This window comes from Rhipicephalus microplus, chromosome 8 (assembly GCF_043290135.1).
Source record: "Rhipicephalus microplus isolate Deutch F79 chromosome 8, USDA_Rmic, whole genome shotgun sequence".
Lineage (NCBI taxonomy): Eukaryota > Metazoa > Arthropoda > Arachnida > Ixodida > Ixodidae > Rhipicephalus > Rhipicephalus microplus.
This window is the reverse complement of record NC_134707.1, coordinates 11,428,693-11,456,634: the sequence shown is the minus strand read 5'-3', so window position 1 is coordinate 11,456,634 and position 27,942 is coordinate 11,428,693. Positions and strand designations below refer to the sequence as shown.

Below are 27,942 nucleotides of genomic sequence, written 5' to 3'. Positions count from 1 at the left end.
CCCGTAGCAATGGGCACTTGCACCCCGCAATAATACCGCAATATGTCATGGGAGACAGAAGGTTAGGTGGGCAGATGAGATTAAGAAGTTTGCGGGTATAAATTGGCAGCAGCAAGCACAGGACCGGGTTAACTGGCGGAACATGGGGGAGGCCTTTGTCCTGCAGTGGACGTAGTTAGGCTGATGATGATGATGATGATGATGATGATGATGATGATGATGATGATGTCATGCATTGTGAAGCACGTATACAGGACGCCTGTGTTTGTAAAACATGTGTTACATTCAATGCCTTTCCAAGCAGAGGAAGTTATTTTCACTGTATTCACAAGCACAGGTGTTAACGTGTTATTGAAAACCCGCTTGCTCCGTCAATGACCCGGGTTCAATCCCCACCCCGATGCAGAATTTTTTTATTTTATTTGCATTGTTCTCAATTTTGCGGTCAAGCATAAGATGATAGTTTTTTACTCGCAACCAATGACGCCAACGCCGGCATTTCTGCGAAACGAGCTATCTAACACTATCGCGTTAAACTTTTTTTTTTGCGGTGGTGCATCCGTGAGGCAATAAGCTCCTTTAGTGAAGCTCCCTCTATGGCTACCTTGAAAAGTGTAGCAAGGCCCTTTTATTAGAGCCTGTAAACGTGCATATAGTATTTGGCACACAACCTTGGCTAATTCCTTCAATAAGCTACAGTGAAGTTTTTTCAGACAACTTTATCGCCTATCGAGAAGATAGGCTGAGCCTTGGTGGTTGCGTTTTTCTTCTTTTTTGCTAGTTCAGTCTCATCTGCACTCATACGCCCCTGATATCAGTCAAGATGTGGTGGAAGCAGTGTGGGTTAAGGCGAAATTATCTGATAATTTATTGTTTATCGCCAGGGCGGTTTATTAGCCACCAAAGTCTAATATGACGTCATCACATGCTTTGAGCCAAGTTACCTTAAGCGAAGTTAGCAGCGAAGTTATCGGTGATCGGTATATTAGAAGTGCTTACGTCTTTCTCTCTCTCTTTCTCACACACACTTACACGCAGCGTAGTAATATGAATGAACACATTAGCATAAGTGCGGCAGAGGCTATAGGGCTTGCAATGCCGCAATGGACGCAATTATGAACTACGATGATAAACAAAGATTCTCTTTACAGAACCTAATTTCGACCAATGGCTGCTTTACATACTACTCGGGGTTCCTACGGCGATATGTGGTGTGATTAAAAAAAACAGCTTTTGAGGCAACCACTACAAGCACATTGGCGTGGTACTCACTGCGCCATACATTTCCGTAATTTTTGGGAACTGGGAAACCGTTCACTATGCCATTTTTGTTGGCAGCATTAAGAGTGAAATAAGTTGTCCTAAATGCAAATTCACTGTTCGTGCCACTGCTGTAACTCCCCTCCTGTAATACCTTCGGGCCGTGAGGCATCGTCTTTGAATAAAGAATGAAGAAGAATGAAAGGGCGGAAAGGAATAGGTCGGCCAACTCACACATCAGCTCACTCAGACTCAGATCGAGCCGTCAACCTCAGCGAGTCCGGCTGCATAATATTTAAAGTTTCAGTCCAAGGGAGTCCAGCTGAATAACATTTTGGTGAGTGTGAGTCCGAGTTAGTCCGGCTCCGGGAAATTTCCAAATTTCCTAAGGAAAAGTCCAAAGCGCGAAATATGTTTGGTGAGCGAGTCTCAGTTTATCTTTTTTTTTTGCCGACCGGTGGTCCTATCCACTCATCTTAGGCATTACTGTAAATCTTACCTGGATCACGGTTATACTCACGTCTACCCTCACGTATTCAGAAGCAGTACCGGTCATACACCATTTTAGTATTTATTGATCATAGACACGAATCACGTAAGGATGGAGGGTCTTGAATTCCCCCCCCCCCCCGGTCAACTCTTCCTCGGAAGTTCGTGATAAATCTACTTTATGTTGACATCTATTACGAGTCAATTGTCCTTACCCGTTTTCAACCACTTATGTCTCGTTTTAGAAAGTGCTATATTAAAAGTCGCCAGGAAGACGTCAGAGTACGTGAGAAATTGGTGTTGAAAGAGTAATGACACCATTGTCGAAAAACCTAATTCTAGGCTGACGGACTCGTGAGTCGACTCACTAATGGCCGTATTCACAAACCAACCAACCTTGGCCTGACCTCACGTTTTCCTCATCTTCCTGTACATTCTACATGCGTTACAAAGGCACAAAATTGGTTTCCTGATGAAAGGTAAGGATACAAATGGTTTATGAATACTGGTCCAATTTGTTTATCATGCGCAATAAAAGTTAAAAACCGATAAAGAAAAGTCGAGGAACGGTTGAGGTTTGTTTGTGAATACGGGCCTTAGGCGCACTCACTCATATCGAGCCGTTAGTCTGAGTGAGTCACAGTGAGTGATATTGTGGTGAGTTTGAGTCCGAGCGAGTCCAGCTGAGGACAATTTTCGTGGGGCTGAGTTCAAAGCGCTAGATATGCTTGGTGGGTGAGTGTGAGTGAGTTCCTCTTTTTTGCCGACTTGTGCGAGGTCGAGATAGGACCTATAGGAAGGACAGGAAAGGCTAAGAGAAACCGCCCTTTCTTCTTTGAATAGGTATGTATCAGGGGCGACTCAAAGAGCTCTGCTTAGGCAAAATACTTTGACGAAACTGACCGCTCCGCCAGTACGTGAAGGCGAGACGAGGGTAGCGCCGTCAGCGGAGGCTGGATTTGCTCGGTGGCCGCCCGGCTTTGCTGGCCGAGCGTGGTTGAGGCAGCGGCATCAGCGAAGGCTTTCGTGCCCGCCACACGTGTCGGTGCTTCTCGAAGTCCGAGATCTCTGGCATCGGAAACTTGCTGCAGGGCGCCAACATTGCGTGTCACATCGGACTACCGCACAGTATCTCACAGGGCGAAACTTTTGCGATTTATAAAAGATGGGCATGCCATTATTTATGATCAGACTACAGCTATCTACTGTAAACTGCATCACTCAACTCAATAATTCAAAACGTTAATTAACGAATTTTGGTTAATTATTCGCGTCAGCATTCATTCAGTTGTGGAAAAGTATTTCCGCCCCGACATAGAGTTCATGTGCGGAAACGACAGGAGCCTGGCTAATGGTATTTTTTATAAAAATCTGTACAGCTTTAAAAAAGCACTTTTCATACTGCTCATTGGGTTTCTTAGTGCAGCTGGTTTTCTTAAGGCGTTCTAATTTTTTGGCACATATTTGAAGAGATCAACCTACCAATACTCATCCAGCTGTACTACTGCTGTCGGCAACATTGATCGCTAGTTCTATATTTTGAACAGCGTTTACGTTAGCTAATAACGCGGCAGTGAGGGCTTGTGGTGCGTCTTCATAATTGTGATGCGCTGCAGGGTAAGGAAAAAGAAAACGTTGTTGATCCCTCTATCTATAGGAATCGGTATAACGAGAAAGTGAAACGCGTCCTCGCAGAGATATTTATTCATTGTGCCTTGTTTCGCCACAAGGATGAAGGAATGAATGCTGCAGTACCATACTACAATGTCACGCGAAGAACGACAGGCAGCTCAAAACTTGCAAAGCACACCTCGAGCAGAGAGAACGCATGGAAGGAGCACACACAGGACGAGCGCGGACAACGGCCACAGTTCTTACTTGTTGGTGCGTGAGCAGCGCGCTGCTTTCACAAACGCGGCCGCGGCAGCGAGCGAAGTGACGTTCGCGCTCTTATTAAAGGGCCAGTCAACAGGCTCCGAAACGCACAGGAAAAGCTCGCGCACTTTTCCTGCGCGTGACCAACCTCTTTTATACGCGCAGTGACGTCAACTCTGCGATCGGTGACTTGACGTAGCACGCAGCTCGTCGATTGGTCTAAACCAGGTCTCAGCATAGAGTAATGATGTCAACGTCACTGATCGCCGAGTTGACGTCACTTTTCGTGCGAGTTTTGGGGCCTGTTGACTGGCCCTTTAACTACAACAACTTCAAAGCAAACTTGCTGTGAAAACACAAAAGGTACACTGTGCCCGAATACTGAGATAGGCGCGCGAGCGAGGGTGCCACATTGCTATATATACACACTTTGACAGCGCCATGTGTAGGCGTGCGCGCACAGTGACGCACGATGTGACGAGGCACGACTTTGAGCGCGCGCACCCAACGTGCGTCGGTTGTGCCATCTATATAATGATGGCGGAAATGCGCTAAGTTTTCTAGCCCTGGGGACCGCCAGCGATACATGATGTATATAAACAGATCGCCGTTAACATAGCGGCGAAGGGTCGCTCTGTGGCTTTTTGGTTAGCGTCGGTCGCAGAGGAGTGCGAGGTCACTGTTTTGACGCCCTGCGGCGGAACTTTTTTCTTCTCGTTTTATCTTTGCAATTCGAAAATATTTTACAACGTCATATCCGTGACGGAGATACGTCAAGGAGCCGGGGTTCATAGAGTGTCTTAAAATTAACTACAGTTGAACTCTGGCGCTACGATCGTTCAGTGACAAAGGGAATGATGGGTAATACACGGATTTGCCTATTCTTTGTACTTGCGGTCCTCAAATCACACTTGAGGCTACCTTTATTGCCGTGTTATGGTTTTCTTTCCAAATAAAGAACGAACTATATTGAAATTCGTGACCTTTTTTGAACTTGCAAGAAAGAAGAGCTGGTGAATCGTAACTGCTGAACATTTCCACATTGTTGTTTTGTGATGAAGCAGCTTCAAGCCACGCGAATCCAAAAGGTAGGTGAAGTACGAATAATAGGAAAATTCGTGTACTACCCATCATTCCCATGCGCGCTGAAAATATGTTCAAGCTCCCACGGAAACTCCAGGGTGCCCTCAAGTGTATATATAGAAAACTCTATGCCATGGCGGACCTTTGCATACAACATAATCGTGTTGAAAAATAAAACAAAAAAAACAAAGACGACACAGGGTAATGAGTTTTTGGTTGCTTTAGGTTGCGCCTCACTCTGTGTCGTCTCAGATATATATTTTTCCTTGACCTGCAGCGCATCACAAGCACGTTTACGTTAGCAGTACAGAAGCACTTTACTCTGAACAGGCACCACACTACAATGTTCTTGAGGTAAATTTAAATAATTCTGGTTTCACACTTGGTTACGACATCACGAAAGCTTGCACTCTAGGTTTTTTTTTCAAACTTCCCTGGCTGCATCTCCCTTCCTCCGATTCTGGTGGCACTGGCCAGCCACTGACAACAGAAAAATAGAAGTGATAGTGAAAAGCAAGGCACAGCCTTTTCCTTGATTCAAATTTCACTGGCAGCACGACATCACAGATGGCGCTTATGCTCAGGCCACGTGACGATCAACTACCAGAAGTTACACTTTAGGATATGAAACACACTACGAGGGGTGTGCTGTACTGAGGGATCTGTTGCAGCGCGAACTTGACTCAAGGACACGTTGACTCAAATTTTGGTGGCAGCACGACATCACAGATGGCGCTTATGCTCAGGCCACGTGACGATCGACTACCAGAAGTTACACTTTAGGACATGGAAACACACTACGAGTGGTGTGCTGTATTGAGGGATCTGTTGCAGCGCGAACTTGACTCGAGGACACATTGACTCAAATTTTGGTGGCAGCACGATATCACAGATGGCGCTTATGCTCAGGCCACGTGACGATCGACTACCAGAAGTTACACTTTAGGACATGGAAACACACTACGAGGGGTGTGCTGTACTGAGGGGTCTGTTGCAGCGCGAACTTGACTCGAGGACACATTGACTCAAATTTTGGTGGCAGCAAGACATCACAGATGGCGCTTATGCTCAGGCCACGTGACGATCGACTACCAGAAGCTACACTACTTGCGTCCTTTAGGATATGTAAACACGCTGCGAGGGGTATACTGTACTGAGGGATCTATTTCAGCGCAAACTTGACACGAGGACACAAGAAGAAACACACACATCGATTCCTTCTTGCGTCTTTGTTCTCGAGTCCGCGCTGAAACCAATCCCTCACGACTTGCCAACAAGCCCAATACGCAACTCTTGGATACTGCACCGACATGGTCCACGAAGCTGTGGCCGATGCGCGAAACACGCCGTCGTTGTCGACGGTGCTCGACTCACATGCTTCCGAACCTCCGGTCGACGGCGACGAACGCTAGGCCTAACGCGACGCACAGGCAGCCCACGCAGACGTAGGCGATCGCGATGAACGGGTTCCGCGAGCCCATCCACGACGCGTTGGATAGAATGAGCCGCTTGGTGCCGCCGAACCCCGTCACTGGGTAGCCTGGGTGGCTGGCGCTCAGGAAAACGTGCACAGTAGTAGCAGTACTAGGTACAGTAGCGGTGCCAAGAGCCGAGGCCACCAGGCCTAAAAATCTATACCCTGCCTGTTTTGCGACGTTGCAGTCACTTTCGAGCTACTTAATTACAACCTCACAACAACAAGAACAACAAAACACGAGGATTGAAAGGAAACACAATAGACAAGCGCGAACTATCAACTGAATTTTATTTGAAGAAACATGAATGCTATAATTCATGAAAATGCTGATGCCCCACCATGGTGGTTTATAGTGGCTAAGGCACTCGGCTGTTGAGCCGCAGGCCATGGGATAAAATTCCGGTTGTGGTGGCTGCATTTTTGATTGAAACAGAAATGTTGTACGTCCGTGTGCTCAGATTTGGGTGCACGTTAAAGAACGCCAGGTGGCCGAAATTTCCGGAGCCCTCCACTACGGCGTCTCTTATACTCATATGGTGTTTTTTTTTGTCGTTGAGCTCTAGATATTATTATTATATTGTTATAGAAAGACTGATACCATTCCCACAAGGTCATGAAGCTAGCACTACATTCATGTAAACTCTCTCCTCCCCCACATCAAATGCCTTCCTTAATTAATGTTATGCTCGGGCAGGTTTTTGGGAATGATGGCTTGCGAGGAACCCTGAAGTTTCATACGTAGAACTGTTTTGGTCTCCACTTTATACACCTTGAAGGATGGGAACCAAGGACGGGACATCGTTAGAAGCGTGCCATCACACAATTTTAACCCCCCCTTTTTCAAGAGAACAAAAAAGAAGAGACCCGAAATGATTTCATGGGAACATTTTCTCGCTCATTTTGCAGAGCTTGTCGTTCTGAATAAAACGGTACTATTCTCCGAATTCAGTGTTATATCTAATTAGCCGTGCAACGACAATATATTGAAGGTTCTTTCACTGCATGGCTATAACAATAAAAGATGGCACCAAACCGAAAGCCAGAACACATATCGCACAACACGGAAAGGTGTGCCTATCTAGCGTCCACAAACTAAATTATGAAGAGTGTAGTCATTGGTTTCATGTTTGACCAATTATGGTTGGTGATGAGTATGGCCTTCATGAGTCATTATCGCACAAAATATCATGACTATTTTTCAGTGGTAGGGAAAAGGTTAATGTTTTCTATTGTGACGCTTGGTTCCTGCGCCTTGTCACACCTTGCTAGGCCTTCAGTTTCCTGTCCAACGATCTTAAAAGGTATCCATTCCTTTTAGAGCTTAACCTTCGAGCTTGTGTTCTTTGAGACTCTACCAATCAAAAAGGGGCAAGCTTCGGGGAGGTGGGAGAAGGCAATACTGCTGTAAAAGCCGTAAAACTTTGCTCACTATCCCCCCTCCCATAGTGGGCAGTCCGGCACATACCTATAGTTATGACCCGAGAAGACGAAAAAAAATGCCCCCCTTCTCCCCGAAGAAAATCGTGAGAAAATGCGAATGCATTTCCTGCGTCGAGAGATGGTACCGTTGCCGTCAGACAATCGCCTTCATCAACTTCTTTCATAGCGAAGGCCCTGCCGCGGCGTTATAGTTGCTAAGGTACTCGGCTGCTGACCCGCAAGTTGCAGGATCGAATCCCGGCTGCGGCGGCTGCATTTTCGATGGAGGGGAAAATGCTGAAGGCCCGTGTGCTCAGATTGGGTGCACGGTAAAGAATCTCAGGTGGTCGAAATTTCCGGAGCCCTTCTGTACGGCGTCTGTCGTAATCGTACGGTGGTTTTGGGACGTTAAACCACACATATGTAATCGACTTCAGCCATCGTCTCGAGAGGCGCCCAGCCAGCGAACGGGCGAGAGTGAGGTGCGAGCGGACGGGAGAGTGGGGCGAAGGGAGGAGACAGAGCGAACGGTGAGAGAAGGAGCGGCAAAGAACTGCACTTACTCTTTCCTACTCTCTCGGGTGCTGCGCCGTGCTCCCAACCGGGCTGCAGAAATCAGGCGCCTTTTTCTTCTAACCTCTACTACCAGCACCACACTCTCTCGCACCACATACTCCGGTTGCTAGGGGCGAGGATAAGCGTGCGCACCCTTGCTGTTGCTAAGGGAGACAGATGACACCTGCCGGCGCACGAATGCCGGGGACAACGCCGGATGCCTGACACAGCCCGACGAAGAAATGCATCCACATTTGAAAAGACAAAAATATGACCATGTATTTGCGGGCTTCACTGCAAATATTGTGACGGAGCGAGGTCTTGGCTTACAGGACAGCGTCCACCGAGAGTCGGCAGCCGAACAAGATGGCTGAGTTGCCTCTCGTGCAAGCGCCTAACGCACAGGCGTCTTCTTCATCTTCGCTAAGTGCCACGCTTGCTCCTGTCGATGATGCACCGTAACATCACTCCCCTGCGGCGGAAGCGCCGTCACGGCGCTTAGTACGGCGGCGACGAACGAGGAGGGTGATACGGTTTCAGTCTGGAAACGTGTACAACGTCTGTCTGGAGTGAGGTGGTCGAAAAGGCATTGTTTAGGGGTGCGATCTCGTAGCTCACGTCACTAAGTTGTCGTAACACTTTGTAGGGGCCATGGTAGTGTGATAGTAGCTTCTCTGATAAGCCGACTTGGCGGTTTGGTGTCCAGAGAAGTACCAGAGACCCCGGCGAGAAGTGCACGCTTTGGTGGCGACTGTCATAGCGGTCTTTTTGCTGCGCTTGCGACAAGTGCAGCCGATCACGGGCAAGCTGACGGGCTGCATGGGCTCGAGAAACGACATCGCTGGCGTACTCAGTAGACAAGGGGGCAGCCGAAGGAAGGAGCGTGTCAAATGGTAATGCTGGATGTCGGCCGAATAGCAAATAAAACGGCGAATAACTAGCTGTGTCGTGCCGTGAAGAATTGTACGCGAACGTGACAAAGGGGAGTGCTTTGTCCCAGTCACGGTGATCTGGCGAAACGTACATTGACAGCATCTGCGTCAGCGTTCGGTTCAGACGCTCGGTCAATCCATTTGTCTGTGGATGATAAGCGGTGGTAAGCTTGTGCTCAGTGGAGCAGGCGCGGAGAATATCATCCACAACACGTGAAAGAAAGTACCTTCCTCGATCAGTAAGCAGCTGCCGCGGAGCGCCGTGATGAAGAATGACTTCATACAAGAGAAAGTCAGCGATGTCAGTGGAACAGCTTGTCGGCAGTGCTTTAGTGATGGCAAAGCGTGTGGCGTAGTCTGTGGCGACTGCAACCCATTTATTTCCGGAGGTGGACATAGGAAACGGGCCCAACAGGTCAAGGCCAACACGGAAGAATGGTTCCGTTGGTATGTCAATGGGCTGTAGGAGGCCAGACGGTAGCACAGAGGGGCGCTTGCGGCGTTGGCAGCGGTCGCAAGCAGTGACGTAGCGAACCACAGAACGATACAGTCCGGGCCAGAAAAAGCGACGTCGCACACGATCGTAGGTACGAGAGGCGCCTAGGTGACCGGCTGTAGGTACGTCATGTAGTTGTTCGAGAACGCTGGTACGCAGGTGATGGGGAAGCACGAGTAGTAATTCCGGGCCATCAGCGTTGAAGCTGCGACGGTACAGAATGTTGTCGTGCAGTTCGAACAAACGAACGGAAGGGTCTGTCGGAGCAGAGGTCAGACGCTCGATAATGGAGAGTAACGACGGGTCACGTCGTTGTTCGGTGGAGATATCACCCAAAGCGTGGATGGAGAGAACGCAGAAGTCTGAATCAAGGTCTGTCAAGTCGGGCGTTTCAACCGGATAACGTGACAAACAGTCTGCGTCTGTGTGGAGGCGTCCCGACTTGTAGTGGACCACGAATGAGTATTCTTGCAGACGGAGCGCCCAGCGACCAAGACGTCCAGATGGGTCCTTTAGCGATGACAGCCAGCAAAGAGCGTGATGGTCCGTAACAACGGAAAAAGTTCGGCCATACAGGTAAGGCCTGAATTTCGCCACGGCCCACACTAAAGCTAAGCATTCACGCTCAGTGATGGAGAACTTCTGTTCGGCAGGTGAAAGAAGACGACTGGCGTAAGCAATCACGCGGTCCTTCCCGTGCTGTCGTTGGCCAAGGACCGCTCCAATTCCATGGCCACTGGCATCGGTCCGAAGCTCTGTAGGTGATGCTGGGTCGAAATGGGCCAGTACTGGTGGCGTAGTCAGCAGATGGATAAGAGCCGAAAAGGCGTCCGCTTGCTCTATACCCCATGCGAAGGGAACGTCCTTCTTTAAGAGATCAGTAAGCGGTCGAGCGATGTCGGCGAAGTTGCGGACAAATCGACGAAAATAGGAACATAGCCCTACAAAACTTCGGACGTCCTTGGTTGAGCGTGGTTCAGTAAATTGTTGTACTGCTCGCACCTTTTCGGGATCTGGTTGAACACCATCGGCACTGACAAGGTGGCCGAGTATGGTGATTTGGCGACGTCCGAAATGGCATTTTGCAGAATTGAGCTGGAGAGCAGCTCTTCGAAAAACATCAAGGACAGCTGACAGACGTGTTATATGGCTGTCAAAGGTGGGCGAAAAGACGATGACATCGTCTAAATAACATAAGCAGATGGACCACTTATATCCTCGGAGAAGGGAGTCCATCATGCGCTCGAAAGTTGCCGGCGCATTACACAGTCCAAACGGCATGACTTTGAACTGGTAGAGGCCGTCGGGCGTAACGAAAGCGGTTTTTTCACGATCCATGGGGTCGACGGAAATTTGCCAATAGCCGGATCGAAGGTCGATAGACGAAAAGTATTGGGCACCATGGAGGCAATCGAGGGCGTCATCAATCCGAGGCAAAGGGTAGACATCTTTGTGGGTCACTTTGTTTAAATGGCGATAGTCCACGCAAAAGCGCCAGCTGCCATCTTTCTTCTGAACGAGCACGACTGGCGAGGCCCAGGGGCTGGATGAGGGTTCTATTACGTCTTTAGTAATCATTTTATCCACTTCATTTTGGATTACTTGGCGTTCCTTGTGAGATACGCGATATGGACGCCGCCGTATAGGACTGGCATTACCAGTGTTTATCCGGTGAGTCACTGCAGTTGTTTGGCTGAGAGGGCGGTGGTCAAAGTCGAAAAGGTCTCTATATGATGTTAGCAGACTACGGAGGCTGGCAGCTTGCACTGCAGTGAGGTCGGGAGCAATCATCTTGTTAATGTCATCTGCAGGCAGAGTGTAATTGCGGCCAAGACAGGGGGATGTAGTATCGGTGTCCAAACTAGTAACGTTGCAGCTGTCAAGTGGAGATAGGGTGGCCAAAGACATGTCTTGCGGAATAACTTGAGTCAAGAGACTCACGTTGAGTAGTGGTATAACCACTGTATTATTAGCGACGGCGACAACAGTGTGAGCAAGGGCGACGTCTCGGGCCATCAGTACGTCGACTATAGGAGTGACGAGGTAGTCACCGTCGGGCACATGACGTGAGCACGATAAAGTGACATATGTAGCAGCTTGCGGAGGCAAGCGAACGTGTTGACGAGAGCGTAAACGGGGAGAATAGTCTGCTGTAAAATCGGCAAACTGCGGCAGTTCAAGCTGAAGAGCACCAGTGGCACAATCAATGAGCGCAGAATGACGTGACAGGAAGTCCAAACCAAGTATTAGGTCATGAGGACACATTTCAATGACGGCAAACTGAACTAATGTAGGATGACCAGCAATGGACACACGGGCCGTGCACATCCCTTGAACATCAGGGGTCCTCCCATCAGCGACACGAAGTTTGTGGGAAGCGGCAGGCGTGAGCACTTTATGTAGGCGTCGGCGAAGGTTCGCACTCATTACAGAAATGTGCGCTCCAGTATCTATAAGGGCAGAAATAGGCACACCGTCAACGGCAACGTCTAACAAATTTTGTCTCGTCGGAAGCGTCAAGAGAGGATTTGTGGAGGGAGTCGAAGATGCAGCGTCACCTCCGGGCGCTGCACCGTTTAGTTTTCCAGGTAGGCAGGAGCGGGGTTGAATGGAGATGACGGCCTGCGAGTCTGCGGTGAGCGAGACGACTGGCGACGTCCTGGAGGCGAACGCGACTGATGACCATGTGGTGACGGAGATCGGCTGTTGAACCTTCTGTAGTTGTTTTGCGGAGAAGGCTGCACGGCAGACGCGAAGCGGGTGCTGTCCTGTCGGTAGTGAGGTTGAGATGAAGTCCGAGGTGGCGAGGACCAGCGGTAATTGCAGTAACGGACGACATGACCGATACGGTGGCAATGAAAACAAATTGGTCGATTGTCGACGGTTCTCCACGCCGCAGGGTCGCGAGATCGGGCCATGAACTGCTGCTCGCGATAGGACGAGGGTGGACGCCATGAAGCTCGCTGCGGGCTGGGCAAAGCGCACACCGAGGGAATACCTACGCTGGCGAGTTCTTGGCGGACGATGGCTTGAACCATGTTAGCAGTGAGTGGGGTGGTGTCACTTGCAGCGGTGTGAGCCGGAGCAGAGGCAATGGCTTCAAGTTCGCGCCGTACAATTCGGGTCACCTGATCCGATGAATCTAGAGGTGGTGGCTGTGTTCTTGCACGGTCTTCGCAAGATGATGTTGCGGCCGTATTCGGAAGGCGGGTGAACACGCTGTTAATCCGCCGGCTCTTCGCTTGCTCAAAGCGCCGACATTCTTTTATAATGGCGTCCACTGTAGAAAAATTTTTGCAGATGAGGAGGTTGAATGCGTCATCCGCAATCCCCTTAAGAATATGCCCAACCTTGTCAGCCTCCGGCATATCGGCATTGGCTTTGCGACACAACGACAACACATCTTCTATATAGGAGACGTAAGACTCGGTCGAGGTCTGCGCCCGAGACGCGAGCATTTTGTTCGCGGCCATTTTTCTTCCAATCGGCTTTCCGAACAGGTCTAGCATTTTCTCTCTGCACACTGCGCAACTCACAAGTTCTGTTTCATGGTTCTCATACCACGATTTGGCGGTTCCCCTAAGATAGAATAACAGGTTTGCCAGCATAAGAGTCGGGCCCCATCGGTATCGAGTACTCACACGTTCGTACTCTGCCAGCCAATCTTCAACGTCAACTTCATCTGGATCGCCGGAACCGCTGAACGTGCCAGGATCCCGCGGGGGTTCGAGCACAAAGGTTGTGGTCGCAGAAGGAGATGTAGTTACCGCATCATCTCCGGCCGCAGGAACACCAGGAGCAGATGCAGACGCCGTACTCTCCGTCATCGTTGTGGAATGACCCTTCAAACGTCGGCCGCTGCGAAGTTCCGTTGCGAGGCGGTTACCCAGCACTTCCACCAAATGTGACGGAGCGAGGTCTTGGCTTACAGGACAGCGTCCACCGAGAGTCGGCAGCCGAACAAGATGGCTGAGTTGCCTCTCGTGCAAGCGCCTAACGCACAGGCGTCTTCTTCATCTTCGCTAAGTGCCACGCTTGCTCCTGTCGATGATGCACCGTAACAATATAGTCGAAAGAGGATAGTCTTCCGCCAGCCTTGTTTCGGGTATAACGTCGCCTTTTCAGCGCAGCCTATAAAACACTAGGGTTCTAAAGATTACGTATCTTTCTGTTTTATACTAAAACAAGACACCATCTGATACCTACGTTTGGTGGGTGCACCTCAGATATGCGTAATATTTGCTTTAATATGAACAATGTTCATACGTATGAGCACAGCCACCAGATAAAGATGGCTGTGCGTTCAGCCAGTGCCTAAACTTGGGCCGGGGTGCTGAATTGTGTGATGGCCAGACAGTACAGTTAGACCGAAATTTCTGCGTGAAATTTATCAATAAAGACTATCATCTTAAAAAAAGGATACGGTAGTGCACCTCGAGGTAGTACTCCCCTCGAGGCACGACACGGGCGAAGTCGCCCGTGCTCACGATGCGGCCGTACAACTTGCGCAGCGACGGCAACGCCGCAGTGCGCATCCACACGATGAACGCCTCGTTCTGCAGGCCTCCCGGGATCTGGTCCACGGGCAGGGGCCAGTTGTGAGGCTTCACCGTGCCCGACAGATTCTTGCCTGCAAGAACAACATGACGGTTAGTCATTAGCAGGAGCCCAGCATCAGACATTATGGTTCTTCAAAGAAAAGGCGCTAGTTCCTGCCTCCTGTGGGAAGCCATGGCTCTGTGCCTGCGATCAGATGTAACCTAATAGCTTCGAGTAGTGACACGAACTTAAAAACATTTTGTATTGTTGCCCTAGAAAAAAACACTGCCTTGAACCCCCCCCCCCCCTCAAGAAGTATTGTGGTCTCTACAGGCATCGTAGATAATCTTAATACAGCTGCCTTAAAACATTTCCGATGGAGGCGGAAATGTTATAGGCCTGTGTGCTCAGATTTGGGTGCACGTTAAAGAAACCCAGGTGGTCGAAACTTCCTCCACTACGGCGTCTCTCATGATCAGATGGTGGTTTTGGGACGTTCAACGCAACATATCAATCAATCAATCAATCAATCAATTAATCAATCAATCAGCTGCCTTAAAAAGCAAGTTTCGACGCGGAAGTGGCTGTTGAGCAGTAACGTATCACCACAGTCTGACTTAAGACAAAGTCACGTGCAGACAGCTCGACGTGGTGTTTTAGCAGCCACTTAGGGACGCTATGCAGGATGGTACGAGTTTCTGGGGCTGACGAGTTTGCTCCGATCTCACTCTGCGACGGCTATGTAACGAAGACAGTGCGGAGCGCGTGATAGCAGCGTCGATAAAAATGGCCACAGCAACACGCGTGTCGTTAGAAACCCGTGTGGGGCATTTGCGGCAGTTATCGAAGAAAACACCGCGTGCAAACACGCCAGCGCCACCACTCCGTCAACATTTTAACAGTGCAACTCAACACGTGCGCCTCCCACAGCTGTGTTCGTCGGCGTATGTCCTCTTTCGCACAGGTTCTTTCGTTCCAACTGCGTCATGGAAATTTCCCCTCTCGAAGGCAGCAAAGTGTCACACGCAGCACTCTCGTGCTGCTCGTTTCGCTTCTAGTAAATATTGCGGATAAGTGTAAAGACAAGTGGTCGCCAGGAGCGTTCGCATCATTGCGGCAACGCGGCTGTGATTGAATACTTCGCGAGTGTGGTGAAATTGAATGCTAGACATAGTAGCCGCGTGATGATATCACTTTTACTTCTGCGCGTGTGTGTGTCCATAGTCTGCACGATAAAGCTGATAGATTCTGATTGTGCTGCTCGACGTGAGTACTGTTCCTGAGCAAGAGCGAGCGTGGTGGACTTACCCGATTTTCGTTGCGGCCCTCTGTCAAGCAAAATGATTGACGCGTGAACTCGGATACAAGGTCGTCGATTGTGAGAAGGCCTCAGTTCAACTCATGACTCTCACGGTGATGCTGTGACTGTCAAGCATTTGATGCGGTGAACGCTAGGCGGCACCTTCGTTGCATATAAAATAATTTGGTGAGCTGGCACTACTTGCGCAAGGCTAGAGCCATAGAGGAGCTTGGTGTAACCTAGCGTCTTGGAGCTTCTGAAGTTGGTCGTCTACTAATGTGCCTGGTCGGCCTCGAAATAAAGCCCGCATCTGCTCCGTCCTAATTTTTGACTATACTAAGAGACTAAGGCTTAATGATCATTACACTATAAGGATTGAAGGGTCATTATGTTATTAGCCAATAGCAAGGCCATCATCAGTATGGAACTAATAAACGTAATCTTGACTAGCACGATACTAATTCTCATCGTATTATGGAGGAAAAATAAGCATGGTTTTATTTGTCGTGCTCGTGAATAACGTCATGTTAATTAGAAAGGTTTAGTTAGTTTGCTCATCAATTAGCATACTTTAGTTAACCCAGTCATATCTTTCCATGACTTCATTAGCATGGTCTTGTTAAGATGTGGCGTAATTACCTTGGCTCAGGCGCGTAGCCGGGAATTTTTTTTGGGGGAGGGGGCACCTTCTTGATTTCAAGAGGGGCACCCCTTGTAATGTCTTTCTTCGCTCTCTATGCAATGGCGAAAAAGTTTCGGGGGTTGCTGTAGGTGGAATGCCGAGGGGTAAATTGGCGCCAGGCATTTTTGCAGGTGAATTTAGACCACGGGGCCAGACTCTTCTTGAAAAACTTGTGTGACCGCGCGGTGAAAACTGATACGCACATAGCGGTGGCGTGAGACCCGAAGGGCTAACTGCCCAGCCTACCAGCGGGGATGCGGCCTTAGCGAACGAAGGGGGACCCGGTGACCATCGTGCTGGTGAGGTGGCCTCGGTTTGACTTGTGCCCCGTGTTGCTCTCAAAGTACGTGGCGGGCGTCTACTGCCAGTCTTCAGACTCGCATTTCACGTTGGCTTCAGTTTACGCTCCTCTACTCAAGCCGGTGGAGTCGACGCTTTGCGTGGCGCAGGATGTGGTGTCGCAGTCGCGCTCGCCACGCGTCATAGTGGCCGGCCGCTTCAACACTAAGCACCGGGCGCGAGGTTTCAGGGCGGGGGAAGAGAGATGCGCGCAGGCGGTGGAGTGGGCTGCCACGGCCAGCTTGGTCGTCATGAACGACCCACAGTCAGGGCCGACGTACGAGACTGCATACGCCGCCAGTTGGTGACTCTGTAGACGTGCTCCGTGCGGGCGGCGGGGTACTGATGGGAAGTAAAAAATGACGTCACTTATTCGGAACACAGGAACATTGCAAAGTGGATAGGCAGTGACGGAAGGGGAGCTCGCAAGCGTCTAACTCGTTATGAAATGAGAGAAGTGGTATGCGAGGATCTTCTGCTCGCCACCCTGATCGCCAGAGGCATTGGACTGTGTTCGAGGGGCGTTTTAGCGAGTGTTCGACCTGCACCTTCGACGCCATCTGTCACAAACGACTCCAATTTTCGGAGCATCCGCGGGCCCCACCTACCAAGGAAGGGTGCTTTTGTGTTGGGGGACGACATCCGGCGACTATAACGACCCAGCGTGGCGCCGACTCGTCTTCCCTGCACCGGTACCGGAAGGGGCACCGGCGATCTAAACAAGGAAAATTACTCCCAGATGAGACGGGAGCACGTGTACGCCCCTGAGGCGGTTTGAACTGCATCGCAGGAGGAGTTGACGTACAGCCAGCAACAAGTGCGGTCATCGGTGTCGCGAGTCTCGCGTAGGCGGCGAGCATGGAGTGACCCCGCGCAACGTATCGAGACGGCTGCAATTCCGGGCACCCTCGTCGTCTACCAAGCCGGCGAGACCTTCAGTGGTACCCGTCAACTCCCCTACGTGCACCAAGAGCTGGCCTGGTCCGTATGGAACTTTTTATTGTGACTTTTTTTAAAACCGTTAATGTATTTTTAACCAGCCTTCTTTTTAAATATGTGTATTTGTGTGCGCTGCGTCGCACGTTAGAATTTCAAAAACGCGACCGTAATCTTTTTCATGTAATTTTTCTTATATCTCCTTCGAGTCATGTCATCAGTGTGTTAACATGCCACGTATTGGTCTTTTGTTTTACCTCTTGTAGTGTTCTTTTAGAGCATAGTTTGTTTTATAGCCTTTCTTTCTCATCGCATATCAGTTTTCCTCCTTCGTTATTTTTGTAATTTCCTGCCTCTGCCCCTGTTTTAATTAAATGCTTGTTTATGTGTAAGCAAACTCCGTGTCTGCTTATGAGTGTGTCGGTCAGGCCCACACATCACCACATGTGCAACCCCACACGGGTCGACCAACCCGCAAATAAATTCGAAATGTGCCACTTCGAGGCCTTTCAGGCGTCGCAGGCCGAAGCGTAAAGTGGAAGCCTGCGAGTCTGCCGCACGTCGATGTTGGATCGGCGGGGCCTCACCCGAAGTGTGTGACACCATCTTAGGCTGGTTGAGTCGAATGCCCGGGAGATTTTCTGGTCGACTCCGGCTCTGACACAAGAGCGTTAAAAGGTGAACACCATGCGCATAGGTTTTCAGAGGTCGAAGAGCGATGACGTGCGTGCTGTTATGTGAATAGAGTATAGCGCTGCACTGGAACACTTCCGCCGGCGGGTCTGGGAGGTGAAAGGAAACTTTGGGAATGAGTGTCACTCGGCGTGCTAGCGGGAAACCATCTTCTCATCCTCTTACCGAGAAGCTACCGAAAGCAACCCGATCACGAGGGTTCTGTCTCCGGTGGAGCGAGTGGACGGCTTGAAGACCTCGACGCGTCTCGAGTTGACAGCCCTCCTACTCGACACGCAAATCGCGGTAGATGACCCGAGCACTGATTTACCCGAGCAAGCAGAAGCCAGACAAGTGGCCGCAGTGCTTTGTGATTCATATTACGTGGATGCCACTTTCACGGAAGCAGAGGTGTGCGAAGTGGTTCGGGTGACACTGTCCCGTTCGTCACCGGGACCAGACGTGATTGTGCTGCTCCTTATGAAGATCTGTTTAGGATCCACTCGTGGTTCCTGATGCTTGGTTTTAACGCGCCACTCGCGCTTGGCTATTTATCGCGATGCTGGCGCCAGGGCAAGATCCCTTTCATCCCGAAGCCTGGCCGTTCTCTCGATCACATGACATCGTACAGGCGCATTGCCATAAATTTAGTGTTCAGCAAGACCTTGGAGCGGCTCTTGAACGGTCGCCTGTAGTACTTCTGGTGGAATAACGGGCATGTTCACATACATCAATTTGGGTTCACGTACAGCAGAAGGGCGGTAATGACGCTAGTACACCTGAAGGAGACGCTTCTTCAGCTAAGGGTCTTGAAAACGCCTGTGGTGTTAATGTCGTTAGATTTTAAGGGCGCCTTTGACAGCCTGTGGCATCCTCGAATGCTCGGGTTCTTCCGAGAACACCGCGTGCTTGCGAGTATGTGCCAACTGATGCGGACATTCTTGCAGCAGCACTCTATGGTCTTCAGCCCCGCCGCGGTGGTCTAGTGGCTAAGGTACTCGGCTGCTGACCCACAGGTGGCGGGATCGAATCCCAGCCGCGGCGGCTGCTTTTCCGATGGAGGCGGAAATGTTGTAGGTCAGTGTGCTCAGATTAGGATGCACGTTGAAAAACCCCAAATGGTCGAATTTCCGGAGTCCTCCACTATGGCGTCTCTCATAATCATATGGTGGTTTTGGGACGTTAAACCCCACATATCAATCAATCAATCAATCAATCAATCGATCGATGGTCCAGATCAAATGCCAGCGATATAGTTGCGTACCCCTCTTTGAAGTGCCCACAGGGGTCCACACACTTTCCATGCAATGGAGTGTCATCATTTGTTGCCTTCTGTACCTTACCTTCCCACTCGGCGTTACGATCCAAGCGTACGCCGATGGTGCCATCTTCGTCATTTCGGCAGATTCCCGAGAGCACCTTAGAGAGGTCGGGTTCACGGTGCTGAAGGACGTGGTCAGGTGGACTGTCGAGGCGAAGGTCACCCTCAGCAGAGAGAAGACATACTGCGTTTTGTATTCTCACAGGCACCAGTGTATACAGAAGTGGCGCCCATGTGCGTCTATTACGTCTATATCTAGATGACAAAAACTTGATCTACAAGGACTCGCTACGAATTCTCGGGGTAACTTTTGACAAGCGTATCTCTTTCCTTGAACATGCTGAATTTTTAAAAACAAAGTCAGAACTACTAATAACGAAGATTAGGACGTTAGCTCGTATGCAGGATGGCCCCATGCGCCCCAAGCAAACGGTGAAATTCTATCGCAGTAGGATCTTACCCGCCATCCCGTATGGTTCGCCGCCGTCTGGTGAAACGAGCAGTGTCCGGACTATTGCCTCAAATCTCATGCCATCTCCCTGCAGCGCGCGGTTCTCCTGAACCTGTTGGGGGTGTTCAGGACAACGCAGACGGCGGCCCTTCAGGTGTTAATGAGAGCTCCGCGAATCACTCTGGAGCTTGACAGGGCTATAGTTCAGGCTGGTAGTCTCGCATAATCCGATTCAGCATGGACAGTTGTCCTTACGGCGTGACGACGTCCTGCCCACTGAAGACGTCTGGCTGGACCATCTCGCGGCTAGACATGCCTTCCCGTTTCGTAGACTGGCGGATGGCCCGCATGCCGGGAATACCCGTATATAAGGACGGGTCGTACACGGCTCGTTTGGCAGGGCGGCCGGCATTCGTTGTGCTGGGCCTGGAGCGAGCGAATCGGATTGATAGGCAGGAATCGTATCGACCACGCCACGAGCGCGTACTGCAAGGAAGTCATCGCACTAATCGAGGCGTTACGTTACATAAAGAACAAGGGCTCAGCAGCCACTGTCCGGGTATACACGGATTGCTTGTCCCTGCTCCAGGCACTCTCAGGGTTCTGGTAGACTGACCCGAGAATTCGAGAAATAAAGATTATCTTGCAAAATATTTTTGCCGTCACCTCTATTGCGCCCTACACGTACCAGGGCATTTGGGACTTTGTGGCAGTGAGCTGGCAGATCTTCTCACTACACATGTGGCCTGATTTGGCGACATGAAGCAGGCTCGTCTCACTTCAAGGGCGGTTCTCGGTGCCTTGAGGAGGCAGGGACGCCGGCGTTGAGAGCTCAACTGGAGGGAGAATAACACCGACACTGACCTATTCAAATGGGTTCCACACTTTTTGGACGCACCTCTTTGGTTCCCACCTAATGAAGACTCGTCACCTTCTTAATGGGGCTAGGTTGGTTCCACTTCTATTTTCACATGTTTGACGGGCTTCCGAAACCGGTCTGTTCATGCGGCGCAGTTTGCGATGGAACTGATCAGTATCTGCTTGATCGCCCCCTAACCCGACATCTGGCAACACAAATACAGCCACGTGCTAATACGAGCAGAACAGGTATGCGTCTCTGCTACGATACGCAAAGAACCGCGCGCTGATGATTAAACTTGTTAAGCTGGTAGGAGACACCGTCCCTGACCTCTGTTGAGTACGTAGCCTGCGAAATTCTTCGCGCTATATTGGCATGCCAAGACGCAGGAAAAAAAAACTAGGGCGCGGCAGACAAAGACACACCCGCATGATTGGGATGATGTGGAGGTGGAACTGTCTTGTATGCCATACACTGGCGAAGGTGAGATCTCCGGCAGCATCTGCCTCCCTCATTGTCTCCGTCTGCCGCACAGCCTCACAGCCAAAGCAGGAAGAGTGACTTTTTCAGTCCCTCCCGTTAGCTCCCTTGGGGCAACTACTAGAGGTGCACTGGCATGACACTCTCTATGAAATAAATCGTGTGAAATTTTGTGAAGTAGAAGAGCACACACAATGTCATTATTTGCCATTCTGCGGAGAAGTGAGGTACCCACCACAAATCTGCCTTATGTGCTAAATGTGGAGGAGGGCCGTGACTCATAATGAAGAATCATGGCTGATTCCTTTGCAGTAGGTTTGAAGCTGTTGGTTACGCATTAGTTACGTAATTCTCACTGTGTGACACCCGGTCGTTATCTTACTCTCCTGCCACGCTATATTAAAGATGTTAACGTCATTTATTTTCCGACATGAAGATATTACAGGTTCTGTAAGCATTACAGATATTACAGGGTCTGTAAGTTGTAAGCATAGTCGTGGCAGAATACTCAGCTGCTGCCTAAAAGGGAAACTTTTATCCTCGTTTTTCTTGTGATTTCGAGCGATAGTGGCCATAAACACCGGTGGGGGTGCGAAACTGCCATACAAAAAAAGAAATGAAAAGAAAGCTCACTTTCACAAACTGCATATTTAATCCCACTAAAACATTGTTTGCAGTGAAGTATTTGCGTGTACTTCAGGGCAAAGAAACCAAAAGTATAAGAAAAATGAATGCTTGAATAGGGAGTGTCCAGTGACAGCCCATTTTGAAAGATTCACACGGTCCACAACAGGTGCTAGAGTGTAATGATGCCACAGATGTGGTCAACCTTCTCGAAGCGCTGCATCGTCGTTTCAACGTAGATATATTGTGGCAATGGGCGTTTTACCGAAGACTTGCCCGAGAATGCACAACGGCAGTGACGTGACGCGTGCAATATCTTTTGGGGCCACATGGGTGGCGAATTTCGCAAATTATCCCCAAAAACACAAGGTCACCGAGATTTCCGAGATTTGCTAACAACTTCGGAAGCAACTGACACCCAGCTTTGATTTCAGTGATCTCCTCTGATAGCATTCCTTATCGTTGTTAATTTTAAAATAACAGTAAGATACCGGGCTCAAATTTCGAGCTGAACCCTAAGTGCAACTTTTGCTCGACTCACTAGCACATTCGCGTATTGATTAGGCCATGTTCGGGGCTCCACATGCGAGATATGGTGGCTGCTTTTAATAACCTAGCAATTGCACAGTAAACTTCATGATTTACCCTCCTTCTCCTCCCCAGCGATGTTTAGGCCACGGTATTCTGTCACTGGCTTAGGTACATATTTAGAGGATACCCGTTTAAACTTCTTTTTTTCGTGATTTGAATTCTCAATTGGAAAACTCTTGTTTGAATTGGAAGCTGCAAATTCGGGGCTGGGAATGATACACAATGAGGTTCTTGCTCGAGCCTATGCGGCGGCGTGTCATTCGTGTTTCTCTCTCCCAAAGCATACATTCTAGAGTGGACTTTACAATAAGTAAAGTTAAAATAAAACAAGCAGAGGCTTACTTATCGGGTTTCTGAACTTTCGCTCATGGTCCAGAGGCCAGGTGATGTTTTCCGTGGACAGTTCCACGTCTCGGTAGTTGGTGCCCACCTTGTGCCTCAGCTTGAATGTATCTGCGCAAAGACAAACACACTCAGCTTGAAAAAGCACAGTACCTTTCCCGAAGCAATTCTATCGGAAGTGAACTGAAACTGTGGTACATTGCGTGCTTCTGTGCAAATGTCCTCAAAATGCCTTCTGCCAGCCGTCTGTTTTGTGTATAACGTCATATTTTCAGCACAGTGCAGGAACACACCACCTAATACTTAAGCATTGATGTCGTGCTTCAGATATGCACAATATTTGTTTTTTCATCAACAATGAGTACAAATATCAATGCAGCCACCAGTTCAAGATGGCTGGGCGTTCAGCAAGTGTTTAACTTTAGCCAGGAGGTTCAATTGTGTGGCAGACAGACAGACCAACAGGCAGGCCGACCGACAGGCAGACAGACCGACAGGCAGACCGACCGACAGGCAGACCGACCGACAGACAGACGGACGGACGGACGGACAGACAGACTGAGCCGACCGAAATTTCTACGTTCAAGTAGACCAAGTCTTTCACCTTTAAAAACAACTTAGGGATAATTTTTGGTAGAAGTGGAACAAAAGATCTCACAAGGTTTCTAACGCTCAGATAGTGTATATGAGCATAAAGCTCACACAGTCGCCAGCTCCGCTATCCTCCAGCTCATAAAACCCTTCCTCGACGTGATCCCATCCTGTGGCGTAAGCTTAAGACAGGTGTCTTTCCCAACCCCTGGCTATGTAGCAAGGTACACCCACACCTTGTGACACCAAACGGTAAATACTGCTCACAATCGGCCACCCTCATACACATGGCATGGACGTGCCCACAGTATGCCGACGCTTCTCACACAGAAGATACATGGGAGTCCCTTCTGCATATCACTGACTCGGCACAGCAACGCCGGGTAATCTCACGCGCATTGGAGGCCGCAGTGTCCCAAGGGATCCCCGCTGACTTCTTCTAAGCAGCGTAACCGACCTCTCGGCCGGTCCCCTCTTTTGGGAGCAATAAAGTTTTGATCATCATCATCCTAGCCAAATGTCTCAAGCTCGCCTCGACTAGGAGGCCACAGTCACGAAAATCAGTCCCACAAGGGCGAGAGCACTGAAGATGGTAGGAGAGGGAAGACTGGGGAAGGATGGGTAAGTTTGAACGAAATTTATGGTAACATTGACATTTCAAAGAATGCATTTCGCGTCTCCCATGTTTAGGATTATTTTTGAAGGGAGTGAGATTTCGAAGAACTCACCCATACTGATTTTCACAACGACGAAAATTTGAACACCCATTTTAAAATATGTAGCTTTTAGTTAGACCATTATCTATCAACTCGTAATGAGTGCATGTGGTGCCTCACAAAAAAAAATATTTGAGATCAGTCTGTCTCTGTACCTGAACCAAACAGAGCACTAATATTTGAAAAAAAATCTAGAAAGTAATCACTGTACTCGTTTAGCAAACTCACAAAACTTTATTGTGTGAGAAGCCGCGGGCCATGTGTTTTAGATCCCTGGCCACTCAGAGGTAGAGAATTTAGCACGAGTCTACAGCAATGACGTAGCCGTGATAAAACGGTGTCGTAACGAACGAGTTAGATGCCTCGGAAACAAAAACAGTGCGAGAGACGGAGCACCAGAAAAAGAGGGAACAACAGCGCTGTCTTTACAACAGTTATTGGTCATCACCGCGCAAATACATATATGCCCAGACCTCAACGAAAGAAAGAACAGTGATAAACAATGATAAAAATAAGCAGAAACGAAGTATCACCCTCTCACCATTAGATAACAACTTGAACTGGTATAGCGCATTACGGGGAAGAAGAAACGGCCGAGCAGACCGACACAAGAGGACAGAGCGCTGTGTCCTCTTGTGTCGGTCTGCTCGGCCGTTTCTTCTTCCCCGTAATGCGCTATACCAGTTCAAGTACGACGAACAAACTCGCCCAATCTTCAACACTCGTAGATAACAACTGTCATCCTCATCACTGCCAGATCGAGCGGCCATGTCACTCTCAACCATGTACATCACTGCCAACCGTGGCATGATCTCACCGACTGAATGACATTGATCGATGGATCCTCTCACCGTTGAAAAGGCTGTTCGCGATGGCGCCGCATGGGAAGACGGCGTAGCCCTTGGCGTCCACGTCGTACGGCTTGCAGGCGTAGCGGGCGCTCAGCGGATGACCCAGCAGCTGCTTGTCGTCGCGCGACTGGACGTAGAACCGGAAGTTCTGGTAGTAGCTGGTCAGGCCGTAGTACACGTTCACCGATTGCTGCGCACGTTCGCGAAATCCGTGAGACGTCTCTCGCGCCCTTCGCATGCATGACGATATTTATGGCGCGAGAACAAAACGACGACACAGAGACAAGAAGGACACGAAGAAGGTCTCTGTGTCGTCGTTTTGTTCTCGCGCCATGAATATCGTCATGCCATACCAACTAGCCCAAGCTGCCACACTTCACATGCAGTTGCGCAGCCGCATAAAGAACTAACTGAAAGGACGGGACGAGCAGGTGTGGAAAGTCGTTCTAGACGTTGTCTGTCATGCCCTTCTCCAAGTGCCATTAAGCACGTGAGAATGCCGTACTAACTACTTGACGCTTTTCTTAAGGTATCTCGTTCCATTTAGCTTTCATTCCCTTCTCTAAGTGCTACTACGCACATAAAAATGGCGTACCAACTACTTGAAGCTTTGTTTAAGGTCTTTCGTGCGATTTAGTCGACGTGCCTTTCTTAGGTCTTACAGCAAGGCTTGCTTGTGAGCTAGTTGGTTAACACTTAAAAAGAAAACAGATAAGGCGCATAATGAATAGAGACAAAAACTCAAAAACACGGACTGGTCTTCACTCCGTCCCCATCTCCTTTGCGCCTTACCTCTTTTAGGTCCGTAAAACGGGCGATTTCGCGTGGAAACGCTATAGGATGGCTCGCACTGAAACCGCCGCCATGTTGGGGCACACCAAGGAGGCGCAAGAAGTTTGTGAAGTCTCATTGATGATATCAGTACATTAAAAACAAGGTGCTATAGCGTAGCCAGCATTTCTCGGGGGGGAGGGGGTTAGATCTATTACGTATGTGCGTGCGTTTGTATGTGTCCGTGTATATAGTAATACGTAAGCAGAATTGAAAATTTTCCGGCAGTTTGAACATCCCTCCCCTGGCTACGCTCATGTCAGTTATTGAGGCAAAGCAGCCATAAACATTCCTGTTATTTCGTTTTGACACTGAAGCAGGTTCACTGGATCAGGATTACGGTGTCCTTACGTAACTGAACGTGCCAGTTTGAGCAGAAGTACGTTAGGCTGCGTCCGCCACGTCACGTAGAACCAATCTATACCAATAAAAGTGTCGATAACGAGCGAGATTGAGCGTTATGAGCTAAATGTCGGCAATTGTTTATACGCCAGTATACTCGCACATACTTCCACGGACGAACGTTCAAACGCCAGTTTAGTATCTATTAGTCAGAGGCGTGAGCCATGCGCAGGTGAGGTGCCTTGATGTCTCTCAGCAAGCTTTTTTTAATGGAAATTTCGATACCAATATTTCGCGGGTAATCTACAACGATGCCCGTGCTTGAATGCAACCATTGATAACTCGCCGGTAAATGTACGATATCAAAAGGTGTCAAACAGAGCAACAACAATCCGATATAGCGTTGTTAAAAAGAATTTCAAGTTTGATCAAAAGTTTAGGCGTACGCGTACGGCTCATGAATGGACTCCTAACTAAGACTTCATCCGACTCGGATAGAGGTGCGAGTCTGAGTCTGAGCGAGTTCGAGTAAGTTATGTTATGGTTGGTTTGAGCTCCAGCGAGTTTGGTTGGAAGAAAGTTGCGAGGAGCCTCAGTTGGAGTGAGTCTGCGCGAAGAAAAGTTTGGTTAGTCTGAGTCAAAGTGAGTCCTAGAGGCAAAATATACTTCGTGAGTGAGTCCGATTGAGCTACACGTTTTTCGCCGGCCTGTGCACGCGTATTGTGAACGTACTGACCTGGAAGTCTTCCGGGAGCGTGATGATTTCGTAGCACACGCAGCTCTTGGACGGCTCCTTGGCGATCACCGACGCGCAAGTCTTATTGGTGTTCACCTGCCGGCACTCCGTGTAATCGAACTGGTACTCCTGCAGCTGTTACATACACGCACGTCACGTACAACTACACTGTTAATCGTAACGCATGTTCGTGAAGACATTTGGGACCACGTTTTTTCTTTAATACGTAGTAAATGCGCACATGATGCGGCAGTCTAATAGAGCGACCACTGAATCAATTTAAAAGCTCGGGAAAAATCAATTTGTTGTACAATGTTCTCGCAATACGCCTCATGGTCCAGACCATGTGCGTCCTCAAGATCTATGTTGCCGTTTTTTTGTGTAATATTTCCATTGATAAAAATCTGTATTAAATGAGCACTTGTCTACTCACCCATGCCTTAATCTGTTCTAGTAGCTAGAAACACGTGACATTTATGGCAGCTCTGCTACTTTGTCGGCCATTTGCGTGGTAGGGATACTTTCACGTTAACAAATAATGGAACCACTGCTGCTTTTAACATCCTAACAACTGCTTACGCGCCCTACACTTTCATTCAATTATAACACAGGGACTAGTAACATGGCGGTCAGTTCTGCTGACCCGCCAGAAGGAGCCTATCCATTGCGTTCGAGAGCCCACGACTAGGGAGCCCACATCCCTAGTGCCATTATGCAGGACTACCACTTTCCATATTCCAATGTTTCAAATCAGCCTCAATCCCTGACATCTTGGCTCGTACTTTTCGCTAACACTCTGCACATGTCGTACAATGGCTTACAAGCCTTTCCATTTTTTAAACCGCACTCATGACGATGCACAGAAGGACTGCGTCTTGTGTTGCCCTTCTGTATTCCGCCTGTGTGTGTTCCCTTCCATCGTGTGTTCCATAAAATTTTGGTTCAGGCATCTGCCAGTCTGGCTGATGTATATATCTGAAGCCGCAGGACAATGCCTATACACCTAAAGCGCGCGAGAAATCGGTGGCGATGCAGTGCATACCCTGCTGGTGGTGAGGAACACGGCCACCCCGACCGGAACGAAGACGAAGCCGGCCAGCAGGAACGGCAGGGCCGCGTTGCGCGCGTTCAGCACGGGATTCCAACTCGGCAT

General features: G+C 49.3%; 1 protein-coding gene across 1 annotated transcript; it reads right to left on the bottom strand.

Annotated features, from left to right (window-relative positions):
• Window positions 1-2,692: 2,692 nt before the first annotated feature.
• LOC142769286 (cell cycle control protein 50B-like) lies at window positions 2,693-27,942 on the bottom strand. The gene is made up of 9 exons (XM_075872404.1): window positions 27,832-27,942; window positions 26,790-26,924; window positions 24,881-25,070; window positions 22,723-22,833; window positions 19,398-19,559; window positions 14,010-14,216; window positions 6,115-6,247; window positions 4,752-4,831; window positions 2,693-2,817 (listed from the first exon to the last, which is right to left on the bottom strand). The coding sequence occupies exons 1-9, from the start codon at window positions 27,940-27,942 to the stop codon at window positions 2,693-2,695; spliced, it is 1,254 nt and encodes a 417-aa protein (XP_075728519.1).